This window comes from Aspergillus alliaceus, assembly GCF_009176365.1.
Source record: "Aspergillus alliaceus strain CBS 536.65 unplaced genomic scaffold BDW43scaffold_14, whole genome shotgun sequence".
In the NCBI taxonomy this organism is placed as follows: domain Eukaryota; kingdom Fungi; phylum Ascomycota; class Eurotiomycetes; order Eurotiales; family Aspergillaceae; genus Aspergillus; species Aspergillus alliaceus.
In genome coordinates this window covers 566,575-585,997 of record NW_022474697.1, presented here as the reverse complement: position 1 = coordinate 585,997, position 19,423 = coordinate 566,575, and the positions used below count along the sequence as shown (strand labels likewise).

Below are 19,423 nucleotides of genomic sequence, written 5' to 3'. Positions count from 1 at the left end.
GGGGTGGGAAGGAGGAAGAGAAGAGAAAAACGTAATAAGACAGCGAAGGAGACCCTCTGGGTGACAGAAGAGAAAGAAGAAGTAGGAAAATTGAGGGAATCTAGAGAGAGATCGACAACGTGGGGAGAGTAACAGACGCGGACAAGAGCAGGGAGAAGAGGAGACTTGAAGGCGAAAGAGAAAGAGAAGTGAAGCTTTGGTTGGGTTTGCACCAGTTTGCTTCGTTTGCACTCTTGCACGCTCCCAAAGAATGCCCGTGGCTTATGTCATCCCGCACGTGATCACCACCGTCCAACTTCGAGGAAAAGCTCCCTGGGAATGGATGACGAGCATCTCCGCTGTCTCCCCTCCTCCCCGTTGCCTCTCATCCGCAATTGCCATCTACCATGGCCTCTGCTCGCTCTCTGCTGCGGTTGGGCTCTGGCCGTTCGTTGGCTTCGGCCGCGCGGTCGTCCCGGATGTGCCGTCCTTTCTCAACGACCCCTCTGCTGAAGGAGTCCATTCCCGAGCCTCCTAACATGCGCCAGGCTCAGCGTCCTCGTACGTGTGGCCTGGATTTCATGACTTGCGCTGAAGCGGAATGCAATTGACTGACTCTCTACAGCTGAGGGTGCCCTTCGCGCCCCCGTCGTCAACCCTGCCGACAAGTATCAGGATAAGGCCGATGCCCTACACCAGTACGGCCAGTACATCATGTCCTGCCTGCCCAAATACGTCCAGCAGTTTTCCGTGTGGAAGGATGAACTGTCCATCCACGTTCCCCCCTCGGGCGTTATCCCATTGATGAGCTTCCTGAAGTACCACACCGCCGCCGAGTTCACCCAGATCTCCGATATCACGGCCGTCGACTACCCTACAAAGGACCAGCGTTTCGAGGTCGTCTATAACATGCTTAGCGTCCGTCACAACTCTCGCATTCGCGTAAAGACCTACGCCGACGAGGCTACTCCGGTCCCCAGTGTCACTGGTCTGTTCGAGGGAGCTCTCTGGTACGAGCGTGAGGTGTACGATATGTTCGGTGTTTTCTTCACCGGCCACCCCGATCTGCGTCGTATCATGACCGACTACGGTTTCGACGGCCATCCTCTGCGCAAGGACTTCCCCTTGACCGGTTACACTGAGCTCCGATGGGATGAAGAGAAGAAGCGCATTGTCATTGAGCCTCTTGAGCTTACACAAGCTTTCCGGAACTTCGAGGGTGGTACTGCCGCCTGGGAGGCTGTCGGACCGGGCCAGGACAGGACCCCCGAGTCGGTATGTTAGCTACAATTCGGGATTGACTTGCTCTTGCTAACTGGTTGGATTAGTTCAAGCTTCCTACCCCCAAGCCCGAGGAGAAGCCGGAGGAAAAGAAATAGAGCCATGTATTCGTATTTCCTTTCCTATTTGTATGTACATACCTCTACGAGTGAATTCAGTGCAATTGTTTGGTCAAGAGCGTATCGCAATAAAAATCTAAAAGCCAGAACTACAGAAAAGGCAATTAAAATCCATATACCACCTACTACATGCCAAAAATCACAGTAGTTTAATCAATTAGATCTAGACCCCTTATCCAATCACCAGAGACTAATTGGTAAGATAATAATAAGAGGAAATTAGGGAACTAGTGAGAAAATCCTTGTCAAAACAGAAAGTGTAGCAACGAATCCACTTCTTGGCACGGGCATTTATCCGCATCATAAGAAAAAAAGAAATAATTCTTAGAACAAGACCCGTCATCCACGAACAATACCTTACCACTCATCGCAACGACTACTACTATACTTCAAACCAACTGGATCATAATCTTCTAATTCCTTACCTCACATATACCAGCAGCCGACAACAAAATCGACACAACAACTAAAATGCCCAAACGCAAACTCTCCGACCGGGACTCTGCTCCCAAAGAGCGCACATACAACGTCCAAACCATGCGACTGACGCAAAAGTTCGAGCAAGGCGTCATCCTCCTATCGCGTGCGCTCAAGACCGCCCGGGGGTTCGAGAGACAAAAATTAGGGAGAAGAGAAAAAACCGCAAAGGCGCAGGGGAGTTCGGAGACGTTGCAGAGAATTGCGGAGGAAGTTGCCTTTATCAAGGTTCATATTTCTATTCATCTCTCTCTTTGTGCGGCCCTGTAGTGGTGCGGGGTTGAACTGGTTACATGCTGACTGTGATTCTTATGGTAGACTCTTGACCCGGTCGCTACGGCGCAGAAATATCTTTATAAACAGCTAGTCAAGACGAAACGGATCGCCGAGGCGCCTGCTTTTGTTCAGTTTCAAGAATCTAAGAAAATTTCTGCGGAGAGTCCGCGGAGTACGGCTGAGGCGAATGTTACTGCGCGGTTGTATAAGTCTAATCCGGTGAAGAATGTGTTTCCGAATGTCATGACCGATATCAGAAAGGTGCTGGGGGTGGAGGAAGTTGCAGGTGGGAAGAAGGAGAAGGGCAAAGATGCTGGACAAAAAGTAAATGCGCCTAAGACCAAGACTGCACAACGGGCTATATCCGTGTCGGATAGTGAACCGGAGGATTCGAGACGGGTTGCGGAGTCTGACGACAAGGAGGGAGATACAGTTATGAGCGATACCGAAAGCATAGACTTTGCGCAATTCGATTCAAGGCTTGCGTCTGGCTCAGAGGATGAGGGTGAGGATAGGGAAGATGGTTCCGCGAGTGACGATGGTGGCGTGGATCTGAACGCGCATTCTGAAATGTCTATTTCCCGGTCTCCATCGCCGGACTCTCCACCAGCTAAGAAGAAAAAGGCCAAGACTAGCAAGACATCAAGTACTCCGGCTACTAGCACAACATTCCTCCCTTCCTTAACTATGGGTGGATACTTCTCCGGCTCCGAATCTGAACCGGAAGATATCGAAGGGGAGCAACCACGTCGGAAGAACAGGATGGGCCAGCAGGCGCGTCGCGCCTTGTGGGAAAAGAAGTATGGTACGGGAGCAAACCATCTAAAGCAGCAGCCAAAGCAGAGTCGGGATCGTGGCTGGGATCTGCGTCGGGGTGCGACGGATGGCTCTGAAGGCCCAAGGGGACGGCGCGGCCCGGTACGAAGTGCAGTTGGGAGGCCTCAACATTATGGAGATCGTCCTCAGCGTGGTCCTCCTAGACAGAATAGAATGCCCCAGGATGACAAGCCGTTGCATCCTTCCTGGGAGGCAGCCAAGCGGGCTAAAGAACAGAAGACTATGGCCTCATTCCAGGGTAAGAAGGTCACTTTCGATTAAATTTATACCCGCATATATGCGTTGCGTGTCGTGTTTACAATATGCTACAAGTGTTGGTAGGCTCTGGTTCAATGAACAAACATTCAATATGTACTATCTAGGTATCTTGTATAGACGGTAGAGTATCGACTACTATCAACAGCAAATTCCTCAATAACTGAACCATGTGTAAAATGGCACCGCCGCGCTAAATCAATGGCATTATATAAACTAACCGCACCTCACCGCAGAAACCATAATATGCACTCAGGACAATAACTAACGGCAAATCCAGTTAATCATTGGTAAACTGCATCCACTTCGTATCCGGGTTGCTTATGTCGCTAGCAAGACTTTGCTGCGCATCAGGTTCAAAGCAGGGAATGGCAGTAAACTCATCCAATTCTTGCGGAAAGTTGGACACAAAATGATCGAAACCAAAACGGGGCATTTGAGGTAGCGACGTCGCATGAGAGGCGGAGTAATCCGATAATGTGGTGATTTCTGTATTTGCCATGTCGCCTTCCATAGGGTCGTTGCCACCGGAAGTGCCGGTCATTGGTGTAACAGGTACGGGGGGGATGCTGCTTCTTCCTGCTGGATACTGCTCCTGGAAAGGAACAAGCTCAGGTGACATTGGTCCGGTTTTCCAGAGCATTTCCCAGTTTTTAAAACGATCGTAGGCAGACTCCAAGGAACCAGCGTTGTCTGGTGCTTGTCTTTCACTCCAATCTTCGAGGCGGCGAATTGCTCTCTCAAGTGTCTCAATCACACTGACGGCAGAGCGCGCGGAGCCCACACCCATTGACATAATTTTGATCAAGACCATACCTTTTTCGAGTGCTTCGCGCAACCGCTCGGTTCGCTTTGTCAAACTCTGGGCCAGGATCACGAGGAGAGCCGCACGACAAGAGCTAAACTCGGTGAAAGACGCCCGAGCGAGACCTGACTCGTCACGGAGAAGCTGACAGAGGTTAATGATCTCCAGGGCAGCCTCTACACAATCCGTGATAAGCGTAGACCTATTCTTCGAGACACCTGAAGGTGTCTTAAACGGTGCGGCTTGGGGAGTGGTTGGATTGAGGATCTTCATGTTGCTGAAGAGAAACGGACGTCCAATAAAGATGCGAGTCAGACAATAATCTAGCTTCAAGTGAACATTGGATCGGAATAGTGGCCCCGTGGGGTTCAGGTCTCGACAATCCGTCACTTCAGGTAATGTACCCCACCAATCCACCAGGTTCTTCCGCAGGTTGAGTAGTCGTTCGAGACAGTCCTGTTGCTGAGCCTTGCGGGATTTCCGCAAGAGAGATCTAGTCCGGCCGTTAGAATTTGTTTGAATCAGAGAAAACAATATGAGCACATACATTTCATTAGCGGTTTCACCAAGTTTAAGAGTCAAAGTGATCAAGGTCACCATATTGGTGTGGTTTGACACCTGTCCTATCAGGTTTAAGCCAGGAAAATCAACTGGCATTGCGGCATCCACATCCGCATCTGACAAGGATACAGGTCTCCCGTGAAGAATACTGACACGTCTAGACAGAGTCAGTACGATATTGAGGATACTAGACACGGGGTGCTCACTTCTCAATGGTGTAGGCTGTCCAGAAAACCCGATTGCGCACCTCAATCATGCGAGGGGAAAGCCCCTCACCCTGATACCGCCGGTGCATGCCATTCTGGATGGCCATTTTAAGGGCTAGACCGAAGTAAGTGTAGCAAAGACCTGAGGTATCGAGAGGTAACAGATAGGTCCCGATCAGTAAACAAGCTTGTACGCTACGAATGGAGACTGTGGCAAGGATATCCGGAACCAGCTTCGAAGCGAACTGATAAAATGTGAGACCGACTTCATCTTCCGAGAAATGATGGTCCTCAATTGACGATAGGTCGGCTGTCGACCGGTTGACCGGGCTAGCGGATTCCATATGGGCAAATTGTGTCCCAACGGCCAGGACCATCAGGATGGAACATACGGAGCCAGCATCATTGGATGAGAGGCTCGAGGGATTGGTATAACAAATGTTTAGCTTCTCTCGCAGCCAGTCTTCTTCCACATAAAAATTATTGGTCTGCGCATATTTGAAAAATATTTGAACGAGGAAATCGGCCACGAAACGGGGCGGGAGACAAGTGATCGATGCCGACACTAAGGAGGAACTCGATTGGAGCTGTGTCGCGCGCCAACGCTCTTCAAATGGTTCTGGTTCGGTAGACGCCTTCTCGGACTAGTTAGTGGTATATCCGGCGAAAGCGGAGTGGTCTTACCTCTGGTGCAGCTGTTTGCATCCATTCATCAATCTTTCTTCTGATTTTCATGGAAAAGTTTAGATAAGAAAATTCCCCGGAGTACTCTGCAGTCGCACAAATTAGAAAATGAACCCATGCACGCGAATATCCTTGAGAAAACCACAAAAAAAAATGCAAGTTCAAACGGCAGAACGCACGTGTTGTATTGTCCGGTAGAGCATTCACCACATAATCCTCATCGTCGATAGCCAAATCCTCAAAATCTTCTTCATCAAGACGGACCGAAGGACTCCCTTCGGTGAATGAGTGACGATGCCTGTGCTTTAATTCTTCGGCGGTCTTTCGAAGGGACTGAATGTCGAAGGAGATGTTCGGAACATAATGCTGCAGGATCCGTTCCATGTGCCGAATTCGTTCCGAGTCCACCAAATTCTGTCGACTGAGACCAGCATTTCGTTCGAGGAGACTAGAAGTGTGACATAGTATCAGAATATCGAAGCTCAGAGGCTAAGCGAAAAAAAAAAAAGTTTGGGGTCGTACGAGATCGACGAGGACCGAGAGACCTTCTCCGCATGGTCGGGATGGGTGAATACGCATTGGCGACGATAGCGCAAACATCTGCGACAAGGTACTCCTCCCTCACATTTCTCCTTTACACGGCGACAGCCATCACAACTAACAACCAGGATTTGTTATGTTAGTTTACAAAGACCGTGATTAATACTAGGATTCAAGAGCACACGTGACAGATTACTTACGCTCGAACGGCTCGTTTGCGGTTTTCTTCGGAGACGCGGGGTCGTTTCTGCTGGCCCGGTCCAGCGGGCGTCGGGAGACCACTGTCCATGGATAAATTGTAGGGCAAGAGGTCAAGGGGGCCAGAGTAAAAGAGGGAGCATGGTAAGGATATACCAATAACAATAGGAGGGGAGAGTGAGAGTGGAAGCTAAGGGTGAGCGGCACTATAAGAAAGGAGGGAGAGAAAAGTACTATTTCGAGGCGTACGGACAATTAGTCTGATTGGAAGTTCGAGTGAAATTTCCACTTTGATAAGCACGCGGAATTACCGTCATTACACCGCCCCGCATGGGAAAGATAACCTGAATCTGGGGGACCACTATTGTACCAAATACCAGGTCTGGTATTGAAAACAATTGCCAGTGGAAGTATAATTATATACATCGCATGCTGACTGCAGAGATATATGTATATATTTGAGCAGAGTTCCTCCTAACTCATTCTAACCCCTTAAAAGTTCATTGGCTCTCCCCATAGACTCTCGAAGTTAATTAATCTAGAACCCATCAACCTCCATTCCCAGTCCCTTCTCTTTATCAAGATCCAACAGTGTCTTTCCAATGGCGAGATCCATGATTCCCATTCCCACGCATTTAAACACCACATTATGCTCGTCCGGTACAACAATCGGATCCGACTTTCCAAGCTTCCCATACACTTCCCCAACCTCTAATAACCGGTCCTTCTTTACTTGCGCCTCTATGAGCTCGCCTGCCTCCTCTAGACATGCCTCCTTCGAATCGACATAGATCTTGTTCCCGCCAGAAAAGAGAGTCTCCGAGTCAATCTCTTTCATATGAGGCTTGTACGAGCCAATGAGAGAGATAAATCGCTGCCTGAATGGCTGGAGGTAGGAATGCGGGAAGTTGGGCTCTGTGGAGGGAGTACAGCTGAAGACGACATCGCACGATGCCAGTGCGGAACGAAGCTGTTCCTGATAGTCCGGCGTATCCTCTTTCGCCAGAGTCTTGAACACAACATTAGGATGTTGGACTTGCAGCGCTGTAATAATATCTTTCATCTCATCTAGCCTCTTCCGACCCCGGTTTATAAGCGTAATGCTGCGGACCTGTTCCGGGACGAGGAGGAGTGCAAGCCGCGCATGCCACTCAGTCTGTCTCCCAGCGCCGAAGATCACGATATTCTCTTTCTTCAATGAATGACAGCGAACAAAGAGTGTCATGACCGCAAGGGCAGTGCGGAATGCGGTGACTTCTGTAGCGCTAAGTAAACCTAGCAATTTGCCCTCGGGCGAGAAGATGTTGATGACTCCAGTAGGACCTTGTCTTTGGGAGAGTGTTACGATCTTGATTCCTGTATTCGAAGTATCCGACACGGGCATGAAGAGCGATAAGTTTTGGTCTTTGGTTGTAATAGATGTGCGAAGTGGTTGATGAATGAGTCGCTTTGGCTCGGGGGTTGTCGTCTGAGCCGACACCTTCACTAACGCTTCGGATAAAGCATCAAGAAGCGTATAACATTGTTCCCGACTCAGCTCTCTTAGCATACGGGCAACTGCGAGTTCGGGTAAGAGATGCATTGGAACAAGTGCAAGATTGGTTACTTGACCTTGGTGAAATATTCAATAGAGGTCTGCTGTCCTAATTGATTTGAGAATAACGAATATGTACTCAGAGGTAACTCCAAGTCAATATCGAACCCTGCAAGGAGTGTTTGATAAGAATGGGTAGTATTATTAATTAGTTTCGATGTGGCCAGCGTGGGGTTTTATCAGTGAAGACCGATTCCGGCGGGAAATTGATCATAAATATCACGCGCGGGGTACTTAGTTTTCCGGCTAATGCAGTCGAGTTAGAGCTATCTTTTTACAAGGATAAAAGTACATATATATGTATGAATCAGTGGACAATAATTGTGTCTAATTTCGTTACCATTCATTAATTTTCGCCAAACCCGAGTTGCTAACGCCATCTATATGCAATTTGCCCGACAACAGGGCGTGAGGGAATCGAAAGTGTAAACAAAAATAAGGCCACGCCAGAAGCAAAGGAAGTATAAAAGTGAATGAATAAAGGGGAAAAGTAATCAGTTGCTGCGGCGGAACGCCAGGCGGGCCCTGCGCTTGAGTTCCTCGAACATCGCCTCCTGCGACTGCTTGGTACGCCCAACAGCCTCGGTGTTCTCAATAGCGCGTCTCATCAAGAAGCCCATGCATTCCTTGACGGATCCCCAAGTCAAAAGCTTGTATACGTTGGGCGATTCCATAGAGGCACCCTTCATCACCTCGGCACTCTGGAAGCCTTGCAGAAGCTCGCAGCTGACCTCGTCAGCCATTCCCTGGAGCTGAGCATAGGACAGATCAACGCCGTGGCTTTCTCCCTTCATTGCCTGCTCGGTACGAATAGCGTGGGCCTTCCGAACGGAATCGCGGTTGTGGGTAGCAATGATGACGTTAACAGATGGCAGGTCAGTGTGGTGCTTCTCAGACGCAGACTTGAGCATCGAGTTGTACTTCCGGGTCAGAAGGGCCTCCACAACACCATCGTAGCACTCATCCGTTTCCTCCTTTGTGGCCCAGATGAGGTGACGGGGCTCAGTCTTGAGATACGCGCCACGGACTAGCTTGACACCTAGAGTGTATCCTTCCTGACGAGAGATTTCCAGGTGCCTGGCGAGGGTAGTCGGGGTTGAGCAGAGATAAGCCTGGTAAGTGTTGTAGAAGATGGCACGGCCCGGAGTCTGAGAGTTGCAGTATTTCTGGTACTTCATGGTCCATTCCTCAATACCCGGCTGAACAGCCTGTTCCTCCGCATCCACTAGTAGGCGAACGTTCCGCGAGATAGCCAAATCGCAGACCTTTTGAATCGCACGGTCCATGAAATCGGTTGGTGCAGCCCGTTGCTGCAAGATTTCAAGAGCCTGAGTACCCATGCCGGTAAATCTAGAAGGGTTAGTTTATGTTTGCTTTGGAGCTAGGGGAATAGGGAGCATACTTCAGGGCGACGAAATCTCCCTCCTGGGCCATATCGACCGTCTGCAAGGTTCCATCCAGCCACATCTGGATTTCCGCCTGAGCTGCCTGCACATCCTTCGGGTCCACATTGCTCTCTCCAACAAGTACCTCCTTGGCATAGCCGAGGAGCACGCCACGGTATCCAAGCTGTTTGATATCTTCAATCGACCGCTGGACTTCGAGTTTATTTTCGCCAGCGTTGAACTGCTTGTAGATGGTATGCTTGATGAGGAAATTCAGGAGAGGGTTCTTGGCCACATCCAGGACCGCAGTCTTGGGATGTGCCAGCATCGACAGTGTCTTGATGCATGGCTGCAGAAGGATCGAGGAAGACGAGACGGACAGGATCAACAGGGACCGCAGAACCGATGAGAGCGGGAGTTTGGCCAGAGGGGAGGAGAGCTCCTTGGAGGACTGGGGAGCTTGTTGCCACACGTTGTTCGTTGTGGTTGTCGAGGTTGCCACCGATGACTTGGGATTACTGGTGCGGCTGACGTATCTCGCGGTAAGGACCGATGATGAGACGCCAGAGAGTGGGCGCAAAGGACGACGTGCTGCCTTCATTGTTGTAGGGTTGGTTGATTATTGGGAAGGATATGTATGGGTTGTAAACAAATCCAGCAGGCAGAAGATGTTTAAGTAGAGAATAAAGGTACGAGCCTACGAATAAGTACTTGTAGTGGAACCCACCGGGAATGAGGGGAAAATTTAAACCGGTATCTTTTGGATAACACTTTCATGATTATGGTAAAGGGTCATTAAAGGGGATTAATGAGGAGATAGCCGGTGGAAACCGCGTTGCCAGCCGGTCAAATGAACAGAACCTGAAGGGTAAAAAAAAGAAAAAAATATTCCAGTTGGTTGGCAATGACTAAAAGATTTATTACCTGGCGTGTGACATGAAAGTGGCGCCGTTACAGCTGGATCAATACCGTTACGGAAAGTTTCTAGCCCTGATCTACATTCCGTGATCCCCTAAGATCGACGACTACTGTAAGTTTTAAATAACTAAACCCAGACTTAAGATCTCTATTGTGCAGTTCGGGGACGGCATCAGGTCTATTTTAAGCTTCTTGTTGATCAGGGTCTGTCTGGAATCTTTCAAAAGCACCGCTGATCCCATCGCTGCTGACCTCCTAGTAATACAGCGTCACGCGGCGTTCTTGATAACTTATCTCTTCTGTGGATTCTTGATAAGAAACCGGACGAACCATTTGAATGGGGCGAATTTCCATTATTACCTTTAAGATTTCCGACCGGTTCACGGGCCGGGGGCAGTTCTCCACCGGAGGTTAAGCTGCTTGACCGGCCCGGTTCATTAACCACTCATAATCGCTGCCGGTACTCTAGTCCGACGCCAGCCGGTTGGCATGTTACCTAAGATCGTCCTGCAGACCTTAGTCTAACATTGGGGATCGCTGTGAAGGTCGTAGATAAGCTGAGATACAACCCATTACGGTTCCAATCAGGAACATAAATGAACTTCCAAGCTTTTTAGGACTATCCCACAAATCGGCAGGGGTATACGTACTGGGTGCACTTTGAAACTATTCCCCCTACTTTGGAGATATTGTACGATCCGATAGAAAAGAAAGAAAAGTGGGTGGGCAAGAAAGGATGATAGATAGTTGACCATGGACAGGTACTGGATTTTTGGTGTGAACCCCACGCAACTAACTATACGGATATATCGGCATTCGATAAATCCATGCGTTCCCTCCACGCCGGTATCCTCCCCTGTAGCGATAAGCGAAATACCCTGGGGTAGTAAAGTTATCAGATACCCCACACGCTTAAGTGGCTTGGGGAATGTCCCTGCACCATGCCACCAATAACATTGTCCTTCTGGAAGATTCACGCCAAGTACACGGATGTAACATGATATGTTGCTGGCAAGAATTGATGGCGACGATGCACCGACAGCTAGACTAATGTGCCTTATTACTCCCTAACCTAATTGGGGAATTCTGGACAGTCTCGGCCTATACAGCTAGTCCAAGAAGCAAGCAGTGCGTGTATACATGTGGTTGGATGTTTTCTGGTCATACTTTCAAGTGACCTACAAAATCTTCGAGCTCTGCATTAAATAATGATGTTCGCTTTGCCATCTTGCATGATCATGTGCTTCGCCATCAACTAGCCTTTAACCTGGAGTGGTGTGTACCCCAAGATCCTCGGTGGATTGCAACACCTAAAGACTCGCCCTCATCCAATGATCCTCTGATGTAGACGTAAGCATGCCTCATAATAGTTGGAAGTAGAATGTTGTGTTGACTTGGCAGGAGTTGAAGGATTCAATTCAACACAAGGGTTTATTTCCCCACGTGAGCAACTACGTCATGTGCAAGCCTAAAATGCGGGGAAGACAAAAAAAAAATGAGGTTATGTGCAAACACAGAAAGAAAGATACAATGTTATGCAGAATCCCTTTAATAGAATAATAGTAATGGTGATTATTTTAGCAAAATAATATTGTCATATCAATTACCGGCACCGAAGGATCAAAAAAGGCCGACTATGGGAGCATGTTCAATTTCCTACATAATAGAAAATGCAATGCCGGGCCGGTTGGTTCAACGTTCCACCCGGAATGTTGTACCGGACCGTATCAATACCCCCGAAAAGGTTGGAACTATGCGCGACCTGCTGTACTGGTACAAACGAGATGTATCAAGCAGAAAATTAAAGAAAAAAAAACTAATTGTAACTAAATTCCAATTAAAAAATAAACTGATAATTGCCGGTTAATATAGCTGACTAACACCGCTACTAAATCCGACAGCTTCCCCGCAGTCCTCGACTTTTCTCCTCTTCTCCTTCTCCTCAGTCTTCTTCTCTCTCCTTGAACTCATCCACCCCCTTTCTATCAGGACAGGAGATTGAAAGAGTTTGCTTACAATGCAGTCGTCATTACTTCTGCGTGCTAGGGGCCTTCCATTGGCCAAATCCGCATTCGCCCGGTCCAGCACCCGGGCGATGGGATCATACGCCACCTTCAAGGTCCCTCGCATCGACAACGAACCCAACGTGAGCTTCAACTTGCCATTGCCTCCGCTTTTCTCTCTATTGACATTGGATAGAAACACTATGCTCCTGGTACCCCCGATCGCAAAGGTCTCGAGGATGCTCTGGCGAAGCACAAGCAAAACGCTCCCCTCAATGTCCCCCTGGTGATTGCCGGCAAGGAGGTTAGTTACGAACCCCAACAAGAATTCCATAAAATTATGTCTAACAGACGACACAGATCAAGAGCTCTGAAACTTTCACCCAGGCGAGCCCCGCGACCCATGCTCCTTTGGCCACATACTCCCACGCCACCGCATCTGATGTCCAGGCAGCCATCGAGGCCGCCCTGGAGGCCCGCAAGTCATGGGCTTCGGCCTCGTTCGCTGACCGCGCAAGCGTCTTCCTCAAGGCGGCTGATCTGATCTCGACCAAGTATCGCTACGACATCATGGCCTTGACCATGCACGGACAGGGCAAGAACGCCTGGCAGGCCGAGATCGACTCTGCCGCCGAGCTGTGCGACTTCTTCCGCTTCGGTGTCAAGTACGCCGAGGACTTGTACGCTCAGCAGCCAGTTCACAACGCCCCTGGTGTTTGGAAGTGAGTATCATACCTGCAAGATTCCTATTACTGCAACTAACAGGAACAGCCGTGTGGAGTACCGTCCCTTAGAAGGATTCGTCTATGCGATCAGTCCTTTCAACTTTACCGCGATCGGTGGCAACCTCGCTGGTGCTCCCGCTCTGATGGGTAACGTCGTCATCTGGAAGCCCTCGCCTTCCGCCATTGCATCCAACTGGCTCGTCCACGAGATCCTTTTGGAGGCTGGTCTCCCCAAGAACGTCATCCAGTTCGTTCCTGGAGACGCTGAGGAGGTCACCAACACTGTCCTCAACCACCCCGAGTTCGCTGCTCTCCACTTCACCGGCAGCACTAGCGTTTTCCGTAGCCTCTACGGCCAGATCGCCAACCGCGTTGCGGAGGGCAAGTACCGCAGCTACCCTCGCATTGTTGGTGAGACTGGTGGCAAGAACTTCCACCTGATCCACAAGTCGGCCGATATTCGCAATGCGGCCGTCCAGACCGTCCGTGGAGCCTTCGAGTTCCAGGGACAGAAGTGCAGTGCTACTTCTCGCGCCTATGTGGCCTCTTCCGTCGCCGACCAGTTCCTCGAGCAGGTTGCAACTGAGACCAAGAACATCAAGGTCGGTGAGCCAACCGATTTCACCAACTTCTGCGGCCCCGTCATCCACGAGGCTTCTTTCAATAAGTTGGCGAAGGTGATCGATGAGGCTAAGAACGATCCTGAGCTCAAGCTCCTGGCCGGAGGTAGCTACGACTCCTCCAAAGGCTGGTACATCCAGCCTACTGTCTACCACACCACCAACCCCGACCACCCTCTTCTGTCCCGCGAGCTTTTCGGCCCCATCTTGGTCATCCACACCTACAACGACGCCACCGATGCCGACTTCACCAAGATCTGTGAGAAGATCGACCAGACCGGCGAGTACGGTCTGACCGGAGCTGTCTTCGCGCAGGACCGCGAGGTTCTCCGCCAGGCGGATGACGCTCTACGCAACACGGCAGGCAACTTCTACATCAACTGCAAGAGCACCGGCGCCGTTGTTGGCCAGCAGCCCTTCGGCGGAGCTCGCGCCAGTGGCACCAACGACAAGGCGGGCAGCGGAAACCTGCTCTCTCGTTTCGTCAGCTTGCGTTCCATGAAGGAGGAGTTCGTCCCCACCTACAACGTTGCCTACCCTAGCAACGCCTAAACTGTGTCATGATGGTTTTTTCTTTTCTTGTTTATGTATTCCCCGATCCGTATCTGGTTTGTTCATTTGGAGGGTCAATTTCTGCATAAAATATTGGCGTTTATCTGAATCTGTTTCCGCGATCAAAAGTTCGCTGGGCATTGTATATGAAGGTATATACCATATCAGTCAATGAAATTCCAAGGGGCTTCCACCCTTTCCTCAATCCCAACTCACATCTCTATTTATATCTACAAAACAGAAACACTCTCCTAAATCCCCTCCGCACACCTCTCAACAAACTTCCTCATACTCGCCATACCATTCCGCGCAAATTCCCCCATCTCATAGTCCTTCCCCTTCCCATCCGCACCCCCATCAAAAATCTCCAAGGAAAACCACCCCCTAAACCCTGTCTTCAACGCCGCCCTCCCAACCACTTCGATAGGCAAATACCCCCCACCATACGGCACCGGCCGATACGCTCCACTCCACTGCCCCCGCGGCGAAAGTCCCTCCGCCGTGAACTCCCCAATCGGCCGAACCGGCCTATATGCATCCGAAATCTGGAATAGATCGATCTTCTCCGGGGGAACCGTGCGCACCAACTCCTCCATACTCCTCTCAAACCGCCGATCCAGCTCCTCAACCGCTAAATCCTCAACCCGCCCCGTAACCGTAGTCGGATCACCCCATTCCGACCCCGCCGTCTGGAACGTATCCAAACAGAGCCCGATATTCGGCCGATCGACCCGGCAGATGAGCGTCCAGACGTCCTTCCAGGTCGGGGCATGCGTGGAAAAACACCAGTTCTCGTACGTGACGCGCATGTTATGAGGCGCTAGGAGATCGCAGAGCTCGCGTAGATCGGCGACGATGTTTTCTTGTGTGGCGGATAATTTGTCGAGTGGTGTATCTGTTGATCCGACCTATTTTATTTTAATCATCGTTAGTGTCTGTCTATACAACCTTGCTACTTAAAGCCAAATCTCGAAAATAAGGAAGAAGAACAAAAGAGGAAAAAAAAAATACCTGGAGTAAATCCGTCCCCACGGCCCGCATAATCTCGATCCACCCCTTTGCTCTATTAAACGCATCTTCCCTCTCCTTCGACCCCCGTGGCCAGCCCTCGAGGTGTCCGAACGGTTGCAGCATTATCACCTTTAGGTTCTTGGCGTCGCATAGCTTGCGGATCTCCTTTGCGACGGTGACGAGCTCGGGGTAGTTATCTGATGCCACTTCATGACCAAGGAGGGTTGAGCCATAGGCGGTGATGTCCGGGAAGGAGAGCTCGATTCCGGTGAAGCTGGCTTGGTGGATGGCGTCGAGCTTGCGGGGGAGGGTGTCGGATTTGGAGGAGCCTATTGAGCAGGTAGGGTAGGAGAAAGGGATTTGGGAGATTTCGGGAGCCATGTTTGGGATAGAAATGTGTCTAGTTTAGGAGTTCTTAGTCAATTATTGAGATTCAAGTACAATATTGGGTTTATTGTACCTGGAATACTGTACTTGTGTATTATCTCGCTCTTCGTCTGATAAAGTGGAAGTCAAGCTTAATTAGTTGTTTAGGGTATGATGTAATGATGAGAGTTAGGGTTTGACGATCCACTTGACCTTTGACCTTTCAATAAGATGCTATAATAAATCCAAGGAATAGATTAATCATGAAAAGATAGTTCATTGTGACGTTCAGTTTATTGACATGATGTAATACTAGGGAATAAATCATATTATTATTGCCACAGCGCTATTCAAGTAAGCGAGAATTACTGTGTCGATCTTCGACATCTAACTATTTATCTCCCAAATAATCTTATCTTGACGCATTCCAAGCGCAATAATGCATGATCAATTCAAGCGCATTGGCATCGTTGGGGCCGGGAACATGGGCTCCATGATGGCCTTTGCCTTTTCCGAACTCGGTCACGATGTTTCCATCTGGGATGTTCAAAAGGAGAACGTGGATCAGCTCTTGAAATCGGCCCAGAGCATCGAAGGACAGGGGAAGATCGAAGGATTCGAAGACATTGGTGAATTCACCAAGAGCTTAGAGGGTCAAGGAGCACGGAAGCTGTTTATTTTCTCTATCACCCATGGCGACCCGGCAGACTCGGTTCTGAGTAAGATCAAGCATGCATTGAAAGAAGGCGACATCATTCTCGACGGCGGGAATGAACACTACCGGCGTACCGAAAGAAGACAGAAGGAGTGCGAAGAAATTGGGGTGAGTTGGATTGGGACTGGTGTTTCTGGAGGGTACCAGTCTGCTCGTCGTGGACCCAGTCTGTCTCCGGGAGGCGATGAGAAGGCGCTCGAGCTTGTACTACCGCTACTGGAGCGTTATGCCGCCAAGGATCGCAAGACTGGCCGCCCGTGTGTAGCTCGAGTCGGCCCCGCGGGCTCGGGACATTTTGTCAAGATGGTGCACAATGGGATCGAGGGTGGAATGCTCTCAGCAGTTGCCGAGGCTTGGTCTATCCTCTATTATGGACTTGGCCTCAACTACGACGAGATTGGGGATATCTTCGATGAGTGGAATCAGAAGGGCGAATTACGAAATAACTTCCTGTTGGAGATTGGAATCGAAATATGTCACAGGCGAAAAAGCCCCGAAGGTGACGGTAAGGGCGAAGGAATCGGTGAACAGAACGAATATGTCCTTGATGACGTTCTCGACAAAGTTGTACAGGATGACGACGATACCGAAGGAACTCCTTATTGGTGTGTCATGGAAACGGCGAATCGCCATGTTTCTGCGCCAACTATTGCTACAGGTCATTACATGCGTATCGCCAGTGGGAACCGTGCCGAACGACTAAGAGTAGCCGAAAAGCTGCAAACACCAAAGCCCAAGTCTATTGAGGGCATTGATGACCGAAGGCTTTTCATTGAGGATTTGCGTCGAGCAGTCTACTGTTGTTTCCTCTCCTCGTTCTGCCAAGGTCTCGAACTGATTGCCCGGGCCTCTGAGGACGAAGGATGGAATATTGATCTGAACAAATGTCTCCAGATCTGGCGTGGAGGATGCATTATCCAGTCCGAAGCTATTGCTGACCTCCTGCAACCTTTGCTGAAATCAGACGTGCATTATACCAATTTGAAAGACATTGACGACGTAGCGCAAGAGTTAAAGGGGAACTTTGACTCCCTCAAACGGATCGTGATCGACTCGACATTATCTGATCAATATATCCCGGCGATTTCTGCGACCCTGGAGTACTTGAAGTACGCCGGTGGGACCATGTTGCCCACAAAATTTATGGAAGCACAGATGGATCTCTTTGGCGCCCATGCATATTACAAGCCAGGGGTTTCGGGAGAAGACCCTGGGCCTGTTAAAAAGGGGCCACACCATTATGAATGGCGGCCAGCCTAGAGCTTCCGTATGTGGCTGATTGCATATAGTAATCAATGTCATTTGTTGCATATAATACAACTACTCCTTGCTTGTTACAAGTAAAAGTAGACTGTACTATAATATATGGTGTTCCAACTTACACCTCCAAAGCCGCAGTGAGTATTTGGAAGTTGTAGATACCATTTTTAATTTAGAAGGAAGGAGTAAGTTGCCTTGTTGGAAGAGACGACAGAGGATGCCTCAGGCACACAGCACGTGGGGATCTGATAAGAGGGGGAAATCAACCCCCGCTTCAGAATTTATTGCGAATTTCCGCGAATGCTTTCGTTTCGTCTTTCCCGTCACCTCTCAACCCTCACCAAAAAGCCCTTCAGGAGAATCGAGTCTGCCAAGCAACTTGCCAAAAGAATGGGTTCTCTTCCTAACACTTACGCGGGTGAGTGAACGACCGTTTTTCTATCCCCTCAATCTGCTTGATCCTAATATTTTCCTTTTCAGAACCCGTCCGGATCGCGGTTATCGGTGGAACCGGTCTTCGCGAACTCCCTGGATTCACTCAGGTTGCTTCTTTGGACATCTCGACTCCATGGGGTGCTCCCTCCTCCCCGATCACGATTTTGCACCACAAGTGCTCTCACAACCAGAAAACCGTCGCTGTCGCCTTCCTCAGTCGCCACGGTGCGCACCATCAGATTGCGCCACATGAGGTGCCTGCCCGTGCCAACATCGCCGCCCTGCGCTCGATCGGTGTCCGGACCATCGTTGCCTTCTCGGCCGTCGGTAGCTTGCAAGAGGAGATCAAGCCCCGTGACTTCGTGATTCCCGACCAGGTTATTGACCGTACCAAGGGCATCCGGCCCTTTACATTCTTTGAGGGAGGTGTAGTTGCTCATGTTCCGTTCGGAGACCCCTTTGACGAGGGCGTTGCCAAGATCGTGAGGGCTTGTGGCCACAGCCTCGAGGGTGAGGGTGTGGTGCTGCATGACCGCGGCACGTTGGTGTGCATGGGTATGTAACTCGTCCGATATGATTCGGTGGATTCAGTGACTGACACTCCGCGTAGAGGGACCCCAATTCTCCACCCGTGCTGAGAGCAAGCTCTACCGTTCCTGGGGAGGCAGCGTTATCAACATGTCCTGTCTCCCTGAGTCCAAGCTGGCTCGTGAGGCCGAGATTGCCTACCAGATGATCTGCATGTCCACGGACTATGACTGCTGGCATGAGGGTACCGCAGACGTCACCGTGGAAATGGTCATGGGAAATATGAAGGCCAACGCTGAGAATGCTAAGCACTTCGTGACTGCCGTCCTCGATGAGCTCGCTGCTGACAAAAATTCCGAACTCGTACAAGCCAAGCATGTCGAAGGATCCGTCAAGTTCGGCCTTAGCACTGCACAATCCCACTGGAGCCCCGAAGCCACGAAGAAGATGAACTGGCTCTTCCCTGGATACTTCAACTAATCTGTGTCATCAAAGAAAGTACATGAACATACAAACATATAAACGTTTCCCTCGTCAATAGACGTTAGAGATTTGTTGTCTATAGTTGATTAAGGACTTATGAAATGAGGATTGTGCCAATGATGCACTTTTTCACGATGCTAGCTTGCGCTCCTGTATTTACTAGATTTTCTTTGGTTTCCCTCATATATCAGTGGTTCTGTGATTGGTCATTAGTCTGATAAAACGTTCATTGAACACAAGAAAGCGCAACTTATTTTGCCGATGGCTGATGCATGCCACTCACTACCAAGGGATTTGCCATATATCTGCTGCCTCTTCTGTCGCCTCTCATGGCAAAATTCCCTTGGACACTAATACTCTCATGAACCCATCACCATTGACCCTGAAGAAGACCTGTTTCAGATTGCGAAGGAATGCTCCGAAAATATCCTTCTAGTCTGGGCTAAAACTGGTAGTCGTCTCTGCACCGTTTACTGAATTTTGAGACTGCAATGGCTTGCAGGTAATAGGTAGGCGTGGAAGTATTGGTCGAATTATGGGCTGAAAATCTCAAGGGAAAAGTCCTTAGAAGCATCCGAAGGATGAAGCCAAGACCGCGGGACATCAAATT

General features: G+C 49.7%; 7 protein-coding genes across 7 annotated transcripts; 3 read left to right on the top strand and 4 right to left on the bottom strand.

Moving 5' to 3' along the window:
- Nucleotides 1-386: 386 nt before the first annotated feature.
- On the top strand, nt 387-3,230 carry BDW43DRAFT_299339 (BUD22-domain-containing protein; the record flags this gene model as incomplete). The annotated part of the gene is made up of 5 exons (XM_032044706.1): nt 387-540; nt 605-1,254; nt 1,638; nt 1,819-2,084; nt 2,175-3,230. 5 exons carry the CDS (start codon nt 387-389, stop codon nt 3,228-3,230), a joined length of 2,127 nt encoding a protein of 708 aa, XP_031901859.1.
- A 67-nt stretch (nt 3,231-3,297) lies between these two features.
- BDW43DRAFT_272187 (Zn(II)2Cys6 transcription factor) lies at nt 3,298-6,449 on the bottom strand. Its single transcript, XM_032041511.1, has 6 exons — nt 6,221-6,449; nt 6,003-6,137; nt 5,660-5,928; nt 5,481-5,566; nt 4,797-5,431; nt 3,298-4,747 (listed from the first exon to the last, which is right to left on the bottom strand). The coding sequence occupies exons 1-6, from the start codon at nt 6,307-6,309 to the stop codon at nt 3,505-3,507; spliced, it is 2,457 nt and encodes an 818-aa protein (XP_031901858.1). The 5' UTR covers nt 6,310-6,449; the 3' UTR covers nt 3,298-3,504.
- A 167-nt stretch (nt 6,450-6,616) lies between these two features.
- On the bottom strand, nt 6,617-8,005 carry BDW43DRAFT_272185 (putative proline utilization protein PrnX). Its single transcript, XM_032041510.1, has one exon. It carries the CDS (start codon nt 7,798-7,800, stop codon nt 6,757-6,759), a length of 1,044 nt encoding a protein of 347 aa, XP_031901857.1. The 5' UTR covers nt 7,801-8,005; the 3' UTR covers nt 6,617-6,756.
- A 114-nt stretch (nt 8,006-8,119) lies between these two features.
- On the bottom strand, nt 8,120-10,053 carry BDW43DRAFT_272183 (proline dehydrogenase family protein). Its single transcript, XM_032041509.1, has 2 exons — nt 9,215-10,053; nt 8,120-9,162 (listed from the first exon to the last, which is right to left on the bottom strand). Exons 1-2 carry the CDS (start codon nt 9,796-9,798, stop codon nt 8,307-8,309), a joined length of 1,440 nt encoding a protein of 479 aa, XP_031901856.1. The 5' UTR covers nt 9,799-10,053; the 3' UTR covers nt 8,120-8,306.
- Nucleotides 10,054-11,976: 1,923 nt separating this feature from the next.
- Nucleotides 11,977-14,221, top strand: prnC (delta-1-pyrroline-5-carboxylate dehydrogenase prnC). Its single transcript, XM_032041508.1, has 4 exons — nt 11,977-12,261; nt 12,315-12,422; nt 12,479-12,840; nt 12,890-14,221. The coding sequence occupies exons 1-4, from the start codon at nt 12,133-12,135 to the stop codon at nt 14,013-14,015; spliced, it is 1,725 nt and encodes a 574-aa protein (XP_031901855.1). The 5' UTR covers nt 11,977-12,132; the 3' UTR covers nt 14,016-14,221.
- Nucleotides 14,222-14,266: 45 nt separating this feature from the next.
- On the bottom strand, nt 14,267-15,407 carry BDW43DRAFT_299333 (sugar phosphate isomerase/epimerase family protein; the record flags this gene model as incomplete). The annotated part of the gene is made up of 2 exons (XM_032044705.1): nt 14,267-14,923; nt 15,027-15,407. The coding sequence occupies 2 exons, from the start codon at nt 15,405-15,407 to the stop codon at nt 14,267-14,269; spliced, it is 1,038 nt and encodes a 345-aa protein (XP_031901854.1).
- Nucleotides 15,408-15,831: 424 nt separating this feature from the next.
- On the top strand, nt 15,832-18,810 carry BDW43DRAFT_299332 (6-phosphogluconate dehydrogenase, decarboxylating; the record flags this gene model as incomplete). The annotated part of the gene is made up of 5 exons (XM_032044704.1): nt 15,832-17,325; nt 17,500-17,504; nt 17,716-17,789; nt 17,848-18,357; nt 18,413-18,810. 5 exons carry the CDS (start codon nt 15,832-15,834, stop codon nt 18,808-18,810), a joined length of 2,481 nt encoding a protein of 826 aa, XP_031901853.1.
- Nucleotides 18,811-19,423: the final 613 nt, after the last annotated feature.